The sequence below is a fragment of the Dendrobates tinctorius genome, unplaced genomic scaffold (assembly GCF_039654945.1).
Source record: "Dendrobates tinctorius isolate UK_male_01 unplaced genomic scaffold, ASM3965494v1 ptg000011l, whole genome shotgun sequence".
Classification (NCBI taxonomy): domain Eukaryota; kingdom Metazoa; phylum Chordata; class Amphibia; order Anura; family Dendrobatidae; genus Dendrobates; species Dendrobates tinctorius.
The window spans coordinates 31,973,961-31,988,076 of record NW_027361679.1 but is presented as its reverse complement, the minus strand read 5'-3'; the positions used below and the strand labels follow the sequence as shown (position 1 = coordinate 31,988,076).

The following is a 14,116-nucleotide window of genomic DNA, read 5'->3' as shown; positions in this document are numbered from 1 at the left end:
TGAATAATGCGGGAGAAAACCCGAAGAGTCACTGGGGTGTCCGTGGCTGCCGCCTTAGTAAGGACCAGCACTTAAGGGTTATGGAGCAGCCCGCCATGTACACCGCAACCCCCCCGGTCCCCTCTCTGGTTAAGGCTTATAGTGTCCGCTGATATCCCACCTGGGACACCGGATCTTCTGGCAGCAAATTCTTCGGTGACAGGCTGTTGCCGTGAGCACTCTCTGGTGCAATTTTAGTATATTGATTTTTATTCTCTTTATGGTTTTCAACAAATGGGTTAATTTTATATTTTGATAGATCTAGTTTTTACAGATGTAGTGTTACCAAATTTCGTTTAAAAGGAGGAAAATGGAAATATTCTAAATTTTATATTAGAACTGCAGTATATACCCCAAATCACAGTCTCTTGTGAAGGCTAGTCCATGACTGAATGGTATGGGGCGATAAGCGTAAAAAAAAACAATCCATCCAATGTCAGTTAGGAGCTAGATAGAACCTGTATGCAGATTGATGCTGCTGTAACTTTGAGTAGAATTAATTATTGGCACACTGCCTCATTACAATGAGCTGTGTATTTCTCTGAATATAAGTATTTTTTATATAAAACACAGTATAAAAACAATACGGCACACGGATGAAGAACTGTCTGATGTGTGGCTTCCTTCCAGCTACGTGGACCTGTCGATATTTCAAGCTGCCCCTCCTGCGAGACTTCTAAAAGTTTTAATGCTCCTATTGAGTTGGTGATGCCTGGACAGACAGGAACCCACTCTTCACCAGAGAGTGAAGCACGCCTTAGGCCTGTTTCACACTTCCGTTTTTGACCATCAGTCAAAATCCGCCGTTCTTTAAAAAAAACGGATCCGCCATTTTTTTTGGCGGATCCGTTTTTTTCACCATTGACTTGCATTACTGGCGGATCTTGACGGATAGCCATCCGTTGGATCTGTTTTTTTGCGGATCCGTCAAGATACCTGGACGGACCATGTAACGATTTTTGTGGTGAAGGATCCGCATTTTTATACAGCGCATGCCCGGAGGAACCCTGCAATCACTTCTGGCGGCCAGAGAAGAAGAAGAAAAAAAAAATTCTCTCTCTCGTCCCCGGACTGCGGTTCCTTTAAAATTCTTTATTCGGCGGATCCGTCAAAAAACGGATCCGCTGCCATCCGTTCACATCAGTTAGGAACGGATCCGCTTTTCCGCCTTTTTGGCGGATTTTAACCGACACAAAAAACTGAAGTGTGAAACAGGCCTTACACGTTCAGAAATGTGGCAATGTCAGTAGAGAAACCATCTCCAATAGAGTTTTTTAAGTGCTGGAGAAATATCATGAAAAGCTAATCATCAAATAGTCCATAAAATCTCATAATACGACATCTCTTTGGTCCTGGTTTGTCCATATTACATCATACCTGCATATACCGCAGCCATCACAGTGATACTGTTTCTTGTCCTTATCATAGAGATGACATATACCACAGTAATAGTCCCCAAAAATACTGTTACAGTGTTCACAAGTCTGCTGAGCCTGAAAAGAAGCACAACAGTCAGTATCAGTAGCTGCAGCAAAACTGGGTTATTTTACTTACATAATCCTAGAAGAATAGAACATTTACTATTATTATGTAGTTGATGTGAATCGATTTCTATGACCCATTTTTATCAGCCATGACATGTATGTCCAAATAATTACTACAAAATTAAAGATCTACAAAAACGAAGGTTTTCCGTCCATGAGACCAATCGTCTCAGGAATTGGTTCCATTAACGAACATTTGGGAGTGATTAGACTCTTTATTGCAACCCTTAGTACGTAAAATGCCTGGTTTCATTAAGGACACTAAGGATGTGCTGGACGTTTTGAATCAGAAAATGTGTTCGATTGAATATTCTTGGTTGAGCTGTGATGTTACAGCTCTCTATACAAGTATACCACATAATATTGCTTTGCGAGCTCTTGAGTTTCATCTTAAGCACAGTAATTATTCTCCTGATTTAATTAAATTTATGTTGCAGGTCACATCATATTTATTAACTCACAATTTTTTTTTCGTTTGATCATCAATGCTACCTGCAATGCGCAGGAGTAGCGATGGGTGCTAAGTTTTCACCTTCACTGGCCAACAAGTTATGGCAATTTGGGAGTATCATTTTTTTTCTTCTTCTAACAGGATTGCGTCCTGCATTGTCTGGTAAGGCACATACATCGATGACACCCTCATAATATGGAGGGGCGATGTATCTGCCATACCAGACTTTGTAGATTACATCAATGCTAATGAGTACAACTTGAGGCTCACATATGTTTGCAATAAGTATGAAATTTCTTTTTAGATCTTTTTTTACAGGGTATTCCAGGCCATCTAATCTCTACATGTACGTACTCAAAACCAATGACAGATAATACCATTTTACAATCTGATAGTGGTCACCCTAGGCATACAGTGAGATCTATTCCAGTTGGAGAGCCTATGAGAATTAAAAGGAATTGTAACAATAATGGTAATTTGGAGTATGAACTAAAAAAATCTTGTAATAGATTAAAAAATAGAAATTACCCAAATTGGATGTTGAATAGAGCCCTTACTTCAGTGTCGGGTGACAAGTCTGAATTGGGTCAGTCTAATAAGAGAAAGCTAGTTTCTTCTAATAGTCCTTTTGTATGTTTCCAGTACAGCTCTCAATTTAGTGAGATTAAAAGAATCATTAATAAGTTCATACCCATACTATATGAAGATCCTACTTTAGCATCAATTTTAGAACAAGGATGCAATATAATAGCACGAAGAGCCCCCAATTTGGGTCACATTTTATCGCCTAGTCTATTTCTGTCAAAAAGAAATTGTCAGACTTGGCTGAGTTGTAGGGGTAACTACAAATGTGGGGGCACTAATTGTAGAACTTGCAGGAACATGATCATGACAAAAAAATTTTGGCAATCATGATAATACCACTTTTTTCAAAATATTTTATTAACTGTAATTCGGATCATGTGGTGTATGAAATTGATTGCAGTATATGTAATAAATCATATGTGGGATGTACATCTAGAAAACTGAAAACGCGCATAGCGGAACATTTATATGATGTGACTAATGTGGTTGATGGTGCCCACAATATATCTTCTGCAGCCAGGCATTTTATTCATTTTCATTCACGAAGTATTACTTCTCTTCAGGTAACAGGTTTGGAAAAAATTAAGAAATTCTCCAGAGTTGGTGATTTCAGGAGGACATTACTTACCCGAGAAGCATTCTGGATTTTTAATTTAGGAACCAGATTCCCGGATGGATTGAATAAAAAGAACGAGATAATGTTTCACTATTAATTTATGGTAGCATTTACAATTTTGTTAATGTTTTTATATATACAGTACAGACCAAAAGTTTGGACACACCTTCTCATTCAAAGAGTTTTCTTTATTTTCATGACTATGAAAATTGTAGATTCACTCTGAAGGCATCTAAACTATGAATTAACACATGTGGAATTATATAATTAAAGTGTGAAACAACTGAAAATATGTCTTATATTCTAGGTTCTTCAAAGTAGCCACCTTTTGCTTTGATTACTGCTTTGCACACTCTTGGCATTCTCTTGATGAGCTTCAAGAGTTAGTCACCAGAAATTGTCTTCCAACAGTCTTGAAGGAGTTCCCAGAGATGCTTAACACTTGTTGGCCCTTTTGCCTTCACTCTGCTGTCCAGCTTACCCCAAACCATCTCGATTGGGTTCAGGTCTGGTGACTGTGGAGGCCAGGTCATCTGACGTAGCACCCCATCACTCTCCTTCTTGGTCAAATAGCCCTTACACAGTCTGGAGGTGTGTTTGAGGTCACTGTCCTGTTGAAAAATAAATCATGGTCCAACTAAACGGAAACATGGATTTTTGTGAGTACTCACCGTAAAATCCTTTTCTCCGAGACGCTCATTGGGGGACACAGAGACTGTGGGTGTGTGCTTCTGCCGTCTGGAGGCTGACACTAAGTATACAAAAAAAGAGTTAGCTCCTCCTCCGCCGCATACACCCTCGCCCCCAGACCGGGCGTAACTCAGTTTAGTGCATAAGCAGTAGGAGAACGCGCCTTAAACTCAGGCAAGAAATTATACGTCTGGAAAAGGGACCACCCTGATCCTTACATAAGGATTTGTATAACTTAAAATAAGCAAAAGCCAACTGGCTAGTAGGGTGGGTGCTGTGTCCCCCAATGAGCGTCTCGGAGAAAAGGATTTTACGGTGAGTACTCACAAAAATCCATGTTTCTCCTTCGTCTCATTGGGGGACACAGAGACTGTGGGACGTTCTAAAGCAGTCCCTGGGCGGGATCTTAGCTCACCCAATCCATGCTACTTTGCGCCCCTGATTAGAGGTGCGCAACTGCTGCCTGAAGAATCTTTCTTCCCAGGCTTGCATCCGAGGATGCCTGGGTATGTACGTTATAATGTTTGACAAACGTATGCAAACTGGACCAGGTAGCTGCTTTGCACACCTGTTCCGCTGAAGCTTGGTGTCGCAGTGCCCATGAGGCACCCACTGCTCGAGCCGAGTGTGCCTTGATCCCTGCCGGAACCGGCGTGCCACTGATTTCATAAGATTCCTGAATCGTCAGGCGAACCCATCTGGCCAAAGTCGCTTTGGACACAGCAAGCCCCTTCCGTCTCCCTTCTGGGATCACGAATAGAGAGTCTGTCCGGCGGAAAGATGCTGTCCTTGTCACATACCTCCTAAGAGCTCTTACCAGATCCAGTGTGTGCAAAGCCTTTTCTACCTTGTGCACCGGTGCCGGGCAAAACGAAGGTAAGACAATGTCTTCGTTGATATGGAATGCAGAGACCACCTTCGGCAAGAAGGGGGGAGCTGGCCTTAAAACTACCTTATCCTTATAAAAAGTCAAGAACGGCGGTTTACAAGATAAAGCCGCCAATTCCGAAACCCGCCTAATAGACGTAATAGCTACCAGAAAAACGACTTTTCTGGACAGGTAAGGTAAGGAGACTTCTTGTAAGGGTTCGAAGGGGGGCTCCTGAAGGGCTCTGAGCACCAAGTTCAGGTCCCATGATTCCGTCGGCGCCTTATAGGGGGGTACTAAATGTGCGACCCCCTGCATAAACGTCTTAACCTGCCAGACCGAAGCGACCTTTCGTTGAAAATGGACCGACAGGGCCGAGATTTGCGTCCTGAGCGAACTCGGAGCCAGCCCTGCGTCCAGCCCTGCCTGCAAAAAAGCCAGTACGTTGGGGGTTGAAAAAACCAGAGGAGCCACTCCGCGATCCCTACACCAACGGAAAAAAACTTCCCAAGTCCGATGATATACCTTCGCCGAGGAAGGTTTTCGGGCACTCACCATCGTGGCCACCACATCGCGCCTGAATCCTGCCTGTGTTAACAGCCAAGATTCAATGGCCACGCCGTCAAACACAGGGCCCCTAAGTTAGGATGGTAGATCGGCCCCTGGGACAGCAAGTCCGGTCGATCTGGTAGACGCCAGGGTACGTCCACCACTAGCTGAACCAGATCTGCATACCAGGCCCTCCGAGGCCAGTCTGGCGCTAGCAGAATTGCCGGAACCTTCTCTCTCCTTAACTTTCTGATGACCCTTGGAAGCAGAGGTAGCGGAGGGAACAAGTATGGGAGACGAAACTGGCTCCATGGAAGCACCAGAGCGTCTGCTGCGATCGCCTGCGGGTCGAGGGATCGAGCGACGAACCTTTGCACTTTGGCGTTCTCTCTGGATGCCATAAGGTCCACGTCTGGTGTCCCCCACCGTTGGCAGATCTGTTGAAAAACCTCGGGGTGCAGGGACCATTCCCCTGCCGCAACCCCCTGTCGGCTGAGAAAATCTGCCGCCCAGTTTTCGACTCCCGGAATGTGCACCGCTGAAATTACCACGTGGTTCTTTTCGGCCCAACGCAGTACCAGTCCAACCTCGCGCATGGCTGTTTGGCTGCGCGTGCCCCCCTGATGGTTGACATATGCTACTGCTGTAGCATTGTCCGACTGAATGCGCACCGGCCGGTGTCTCAGGAAACACTGAAAATGTTGCAGGGCCAATCGTATTGCCCGTATCTCCAGAATGTTGATCGGGAGAATTATCTCCTGAATGGACCACCGCCCCTGGGCTGTGTGACTCTGGAAAACTGCTCCCCAACCTTGCAGGCTTGCATCGGTCGTCACCCCCAACCACTGTTCCGGGGGAAAGGGTTTCCCCTGGACAAGAGACGAGTCGCGAGTCCACCACCGGAGTGATTGTCGGACCAGCGGAGACAAATTGCACCGATGACTGAGGGATAGCAACCTTCTGTCCCATGCTGACAAGAGCGCATGCTGAAGCGGACGGAGATGGAACTGGGCAAACGGGATTGCCTCCATCGCCGCCACCATTCTGCCCAACACACTCATGCCGTACCGGATGGATCTGGAGCCTGGCTGTAGAAGGTTCCGTACCCCCTGTTTGATCTTTCGCGCTTTGTCCTGAGGGAGGATCACCAGCCCCCCCGGGAGGTGTTGAAAACCATGCCTAGGAATACAATTCTCTGGGCTGGAACCAAGGACGATTTGTTCCGATTGATCAACCAGCCTAGACGCGCCAGGGTATCCAGCGTGATACTGACATTCTCCTGGCACGCCTGAAAGGACGGCCCCTTTACCAAAAGGTCGTCCAGGTAAGGTAGTACCGTAATGCCCCGAGCATGCAGGATGGCCATAACCACCGCCATTATCTTCGTAAAGACTCTGGGAGCAGTGGCCAGACCGAAGGGCAGAGCAACAAATTGAAAATGTCGCCCTCCGATCGCAAAACGCAGGAACCTCTGGTGTGGAGGAAAAATCGGAATGTGCAGATATGCATCCTGCACATCGATCGAGGCCAGGAACTCCCCTGGATCCATGGCTGCAATGACCGAACGGAGGGATTCCATCCGGAACCGCCTGACTCTGATGAATTTGTTTAGGATTTTTAGATCTAATACTGGCCTTACTGTCCCGTCCTTTTTGGGGACCGGAAACAGGTTGGAGTAAAAACCTTGTGTCTCTTCGCTTTTCGGTACTGGGACAATGACCCCGTTGCGCTGTAGCGTCATTATGGCCTGTAACAAACTCTCCGCCTGCGACTCTGTTCCGGAAAGCCGGGAACGGAAGAATCGCTGTAGCGGGAGTCCGAGAAACTCTATCTTGTACCCGGACGATATCAATTCTGCCACCCAAGCGTCGCGTGCCACTGCGACCCAAACGTGGCTGAACTTTAGTAGGCATCCGCCCACTCTGTCGTCCGAAGGTACTAAGCGCCTCGAGTCATTTTGCTGGAGGCTTTTGGGATCTGGCCCCCCTTGTTCTGGGCAAACGGCCTCGGCCTCTACCCAGCGGATTGGCTCTGTAAGAGATTTGCCTTTCCCTAATCTGACCATCATTTGCGGAGGTGGATGCTCTGGCCGAAGACCCCCTCCAGGGGTTACGAAAAGGCCGAAAACGCCTCTGTGTCTGCCTGAATGCTGGCCAAGTCCTCTGCTGCGGGAGGAAACTACTCCTCCCCCCTGTGGCTTCTGAGATAAGCTTATCAAGCTTCTCACCGAACAACCGATTGCCCTGAAAAGGCAATGAGGTCAAGGACTTTTTGGAGATAGAATCCGCCTTCCACAATCTCAGCCATAATGCTCGCCTAATGGCGATCGCATTTGCTGCTGCCACCGCAGAACACTCGGCCGCGTCCAGAGAGGCGCTGACGAGAAAATCACTTGCCCCTAAGATCTGATTTGTCACCTCCAAGACCTCCGCAGGCAGGTCTCTGTCTTGGAGGGCATTCTGCAGAGCGTCCGCCCACGAAACCATGGCCTTAGCCACCCAAGTAGCCGCAAAGGAGGGGGCAAGGGCCGACCCCGCTGCCTCATACACCGAGCGGGCAAGCCCCTCTATAAGGCGATCAGTTGGGTCCTTGATAGAAGAACCGCTGGGTATCGACAATAGCGATCTTGACGCTAAACGAGATACCGGTGGGTCCACTACTGGCGACTCCACCCATCCCTTATGGAGTTCAGGAGGAAACGGATACTTAGCTTGCAGCGCTTTTTGCATTGCAAAACGCTTATCCGGGTGTTCCCTATGTTTCTGAACTAGCTCCTCGAACTCCGGATGCGTGGCAAACCTTCTATGCGGTCGCCTGGTCTTTTTGAAGGAGACTTTGTGACCTGAGGCCGTGGACACATCGTCCTCGATCTCTAAAGTCTGGTTGACTGCCTCAATGAGGCTGTCCACCGAGTCTTGGTATCCCAGGCTTTCTGGATTCCAGGCCTCCTCCTCCTCCTCGCCCTCATCCTGCTCGCTTCCTGAGCTCGGCGACGGGGAACGAGATACCCTAATACCCGCCACCGAAGCCCCAGAGGGTCCAGCCGACGGGGAACGAGCTCTTTTGCTATGAGCTTGTCTGGTGCTGGAGCGGCCTCTAACGGTCGGAGGGTCCTGAGACGTGGACGAGCTGTCTTCCGCTGGCAGACCACCATCCTTGTCCCTACCTGGGCCTTGGAGAGACTCAATTGCCTTTGTAAGGGATATCATAGAGTTTGATAAAGACACCGCCCATTCTGGAGGGTCCTGACCTCTGGGCTCTGCAACAATGGGGGGCTCCTGGGCTCGCTCCGACTCGCAGGCTTCACAAAATTTACCCGGCTGTGCCTTAGGCAGCCTGACCCCACAGGAAACGCAAACAGCGTATAGGAAAGAGTGAGCTTTCCCTTTGCCAGACATATTGCAAGGTAGGGTAGGAGGAGGAGGATAACCCCTTCCTTGACTACTAGTGCGGCACTCGCAACGGGGATGCACTTACCCACCGGTAATGGCCCAACCTTGCGTCTCTTCCGTGCAGCGTTACCCGCCGGGGCACTCGCACTCCAGGAGATAGGGGGCGGCTTCCGGCCCCACTTCGGCGAGGAAAATGCAAGGAGGGGGGCGGGAGGTCCCCGGTAACTGTGCGCGCCCGCCGCTCTCCGCCCCCGGAAGTTAGTGGGCGGGGCTTCCGGCTATCCCCGGAAGTCGGCGGGCGGGCGCGCGAACTCCGGACCTCCCCATACAGCGGGGACCGTGGCCGCCCGCGGGTCTCTGGCCGCCCTCCACGTGCGTTGGAGGGAGGGGGCGGGAGCTCCCCGGTCACTGTGCGCGCCGCCCGCTCTCCGCCCCCGGAAGTTAGTGGGCGGGGCTTCCGGCCATCCCCGGAAGTCGGCGGGCGGGCGCGCGGACTCCGGACCTCCCCATACAGCGGGGACCGTGGCCGCCCGCGGGGCTCTGGCCGCACTCCACATGCGGCGTTGGAGGGAGGGGGCGGGAGCTCCCCGGTCACTGTGCGCGCCCGCCGCTCTCCGCCCCCGGCATTCTGCCCAACAAGTCGGCGGGCGGGCGCGCGCTCACGGATCTCCCCATACAGCGGGGGCCGCCCATTCCCCTGCTTACCCACCGGGGGCAGCGCCGGGTGAGAGACGGACTACCTGGTCCCGGCCTGATCAACCAAAGGTGAGCCGGGCCGCCGAGGGGGCTCCACGGAGGTGCTTCTCAACCCCATCCCTGGGCAGGGAGGGGGAGGCTACTGTACCGCTCTCCGCTTCAATCCCTGGCTTACCTGCGCCTCCAACTCCACCCCTGGACTCACTACCTAGGGGTGGTAGGGGCATTTCCACGTTGCAGGAGAGAACAACGTGGAGGATCGCTCACACGTGCTCGCCCGTTGGGGACGATGGGGAAACCGCAATCCTCTTATCAGGATGCGTTGCCGCCTCTTTCAAAATAAAAAAGAAAAATAGTTGTCTGGGGAAAAGTCCCAGATGTGTCCCTCGGTGCGGGAGAGAAACACGTGGAGGGTTACTCACACGTGGTCGCCCGTTGATGATTTGGGGAGATCGGATCCTCTCTATAGGATCCGTCGCCCCTGTCTTATCTTCATAGAGGAAAAAAAAAAAAAAAAAAACCTAGTCTGGAGCTCCAGACTGCGTGTGCCTCCATCAGACACTAAGCAAAAAACTGAGTTACGCCCGGTCTGGGGGCGAGGGTGTATGCGGCGGAGGAGGAGCTAACTCTTTTTTTGTATACTTAGTGTCAGCCTCCAGACGGCAGAAGCACACACCCACAGTCTCTGTGTCCCCCAATGAGACGAAGGAGAAATCCGGATGGAATAGCATGCCGCTGCAAGATGCTGTGGTAGCCATGCTGGTTCAGTATGCCTTCAATTTTGCATAAATCCCCAACAGTGTCACCAGCAAAGCACCCCCACACCATCACACCTCCTCCTCCATGCTTCACGGTGGGAACCAGGCATGTAGAGTCCATCCATTCACCTTTTCTGCGTTGCACAAAGACACAGTCGTTGGAACCAAAGATCTCAAATTTGGACTCATCATACCAAAGCACAGATTTCCATTGGTCTAATGTCCATTCCTTGTGTTCTTTAGCCCAAACAAGTCTCTTCTGCTTGTTGCCTGTCCTTAGCAGTGGTTTCCTAGCAGCTATCTTACCATGAAGGCCTGTTGCACAAAGTCTCCTCTTAACAGTTGTTGTAGAGATGTGTCTGCTGCTAGAACTCTGTGTGGCACTGACCTGGTCTCTAATCTGAGCTGCTGTTAACCTGCTATTTCTGAGGCTGGTGACTCGGATGAACTTATCCTCCGCAGCAGAGGTGACTCTTGGTCTTCCTTTCCTGGAGCGGTCCTCATGTGAGCCAATTTCTTTGTAGCGCTTGATGGTTTTTGCCACTGCACTTCGGGACACTTTCAAAGTTTTCCCAATTTTTCGGACTGACTGACCTTCATTTCTTAAAGTAATGATGGCCACTTGTTTTTCTTTACTTAGCTGCTTTTTTCTTGCCATAATACAAATTCTAACAGTCTATTCAGTAGGACTAGCAGCTGTGTATCCACCAGACTTCTGCACAACACAACTGATGGTCCCAACCGCATTTATAAGGCAAGAAATCCCACTTATTAAACCTGACAGGGCAGGCACACCTGTGAAGTAAAAACCATTTCCGGTGACTACCTCTTGAAGCTCATCAAGAGAATACCAAGAGTGGGCAAAGCAGTAATCAAAGCAAAAGGTGGCTACTTTGAAGGACCTGGAATATAAGACATATTTTCAGTTGTTTCACACTTTTTTGTTAATTATATAATTCCACATGTGTTAATTCATAGTTTTGATGCCTTCAGAGTAAATCTACAATTTTCATAGTCATGAAAATAAAGAAAACTCTTTGAATGAGGTGTGTCCAAACATTTGGTCTGTACTGTATGTATGTCTTTTTGCACAATGTTTTATGTATTTTCAACTGAAGAAAATTGCATGATTATATATTGGTATGTGTATTTTGTATATAATTGTAACACTTGAATAGGACCTTTTGGTCACGTGATTTGTCTTCAACAGGTGATTGGTGCCTGTTTCTTTTTAAACCTGTTTGTGCCAGTGGCATGTTAGCTTTGATAAAGATTGCATCTAGCGATCGAAATGCATCGCTTATGTCTCTCTTGTATGAGCTGATATAGTCCTGAGGAGCTGCATTTGTTTTTATGCCTATGATGGAATAAAAATTTGAAATTTTTTTATCGCAAGGAGCTGGATTTTCTTTTCTTTTTTCTTATTGGATCAAACCTTGAGGCTGCGTTCACACGTCGCATTTTTATCGCAGCGGTTTTAAACACGAGATTTTGCCACGAAAATAAGAAAAATAAGCATCCCCTGCAATCCTATGGGATTCCGCAATGCTGTGGGTTTATTTTCCGCAGCGGAATCGCTTTGCGGTAAAATACGCAGCATGCTCATTAATTTAGCGGAATCACGGCGATTCCGCCCACATAGGAATGCATTGTTCTGCTTACTTTCCGCATGGGGCTGTGCCCACCATGCGAAAAGTAAGCAGAACATTTGCGGATGGTACCCACGGTCCGGAGGAGAGGAGACTGTCCTCCGGGCTGTAGGTACCATATCCCTGTAAAAAGTAGAATTAAAATTAAAAAATATTGTTATTCTCACCTTCCGGCGTCCCGCGCAGCCTTCCCGCCTCTCTCCACGCTCCTGGCATCTTCCGGTCCCAGTAATCCTTTGCGAGAATGACCGCGATGATGTCACGGTCTCGCGGGAGCGCGACGTCTCGCGGGAGCGCGACGTCTCGCGGTGATTCGCGCAAAGGATTACTGGGACCGGAAGATGCCGGGAGCGTGGAGAGAGGTGGGAAGGCTGCGCGGGACGCCTGAAGGCGAGAATAACAATATTTTTTCTTTTTTTTTATTATTTTTTACATCCTATCTTTTACTACTGATGCTGCATAGGCAGCATCAGTAGTAAAAAGTTGGTCACACTAGTCAAACACTATGTTTGACGAGTGTAACCAACCTGTCAATCAGTTCTCCAAGCGATTCTCCAGATCGCTTGGAAAACGCTAGCATTCTGCAAGCTAATTACGCTTGCAAATCACTAGCTTTTCCGCGGGAAAATCGCGGGAATTTAAAATGCGATTTTCCCGCAGAATGGAATTCTCGCGATAACTTCCGCAGGAATTCCGCTACATGTGAACTTAACCTAAAGGGAACCTGTCAGCAGGATTGTGCACAGTAACCTACAGTGACAGGTCGGCGCAGTTATACTGATTATAATGATACCTTGGTTGATGAAATCCGTCTTGTGGTTGCTGTTTAATCTTTATTTTTAGTTTTGAGTTAATGATATGCTTGTGCTTCAGTGCGGCCTGTGGGGGTCTTCATGTGGTGCTCTGCTTAGGTATTCATAATGCAGACTGCTGACAGGTCACTGATCCCTCACTGACTTGCCCCCTAGTGTGCATAATGAATACCTGTACATAATGAAGAAAAAAAACCCCTTCTGCAGGCAGGTGCCAGCCATGGCATCTGCGCTGCAGCATAACTGCATGTTTGATGTATAGTTACTACATGTGGTTGAACTTTTCCTAAGGTGTAGAACGAAAAAAAATTTAAATGGGACCTGTCGCACCTGCGCAGTAGCAGCTATTGGTGTACATAGTTGTGAAGCGATAGCTGTTGTTGCGCAGGCAGCGCCATCTTGATAAAGAAGAAAAAAATTCCTCCTCCAAGATGGCGCTGCCGCACCTGCGCAGTATCAGTTTTCAGCGATCGTCGAGAGCTGCTACTGCGCAGGCGACACCATCTTGGCGGAGGAATTTTTTTTTTATTTATTTGCAGGGTTTGGTACATGTCTGGGAGGCTTTTGCATCCAACAATGTTTATGGTACTATTTTTTGTCTTTTTTCTAATCATTACTTATATAGTGACAATTCACTCCGCAGCACTGTACAAAAATCATCACCATTACATCAGTCCCTGTCCGCAATGGGGCACAAAATAAAAATAGGACAAGAAAACAGATTGGCACAATCAGAGAAAAAGTATTAGAAGGAGCTAAACCACCTAACATACAGCTTAAGCTATATGAATTGCAGTGAAGTCAGACAATGCTGCATGTGACTTGTCCGAACCTTGCCTTCTTCCTTTGTGGGGCATAAAATCTATTTTTCCCATTTGAAGCAGGGACAAAGATACTAATGGCAATTTCATAGGAAACCAATATAACTATTGGTAAATTCTTTGGAATGTCAGAGGAAACCGGTGTACCCAGTAGAAACTCCTGCAGCTCGAGGACAACATACAAACAACCATGCAGATCTTACATCTTCAAGTAAATAACAGCAGTATTGCCATCTAACAATGCCAACCACTGGTAACAGTACATCATAGGGAGGGTGCACGTTTATGACCATGGCTCAGGAGCTGCATCCGCATGACACAGGGCAAGTGCCAGCACCTGCCTCTAACTTAAGCAATTGAAGCTAGCACCGATCGCTTTTGTTTAACCACTTTGAGGAATATAGCAATTGACAGGGGACTGTCAGATTAGTGGACAATTCCTCTGTGTAAAATACCACCCACAATGTTGGCGGTCCAGTAACGTCGGAACCTCTTTTGTTGTGATATTGTTATATTGTCAGAAGGGAGTGAGAGTGAAGCGGCTCCTGATTGGCTACAGTACTCAAATGGCATAATAACATCACGTGAGCCCCGGCGCTCATGTCGAGTATTGATTGCCATTTTACAAGGGAGAATATAACAATTG

At 48.0% G+C, this 14,116-nt stretch overlaps 1 protein-coding gene across 4 annotated transcripts in view; it reads right to left on the bottom strand.

Annotated features, from left to right (window-relative positions):
• The window catches only part of RCHY1 (ring finger and CHY zinc finger domain containing 1), a 107,651-nt gene that overhangs the window by 81,645 nt on the left and 11,890 nt on the right, over nucleotides 1-14,116 (bottom strand). For all 4 annotated transcript variants that reach the window (XR_012234987.1, XR_012234986.1, XM_073590620.1 and 1 more), the window contains exon 3: nucleotides 1,417-1,532. Coding sequence is in view for 2 of the 4 variants with exons in the window: in XM_073590620.1 (XP_073446721.1) it covers nucleotides 1,417-1,532 (116 nt within the window). In the remaining 2 variants the exon portion in view is untranslated. The remainder of the gene's footprint in view (nucleotides 1-1,416; nucleotides 1,533-14,116) is intronic.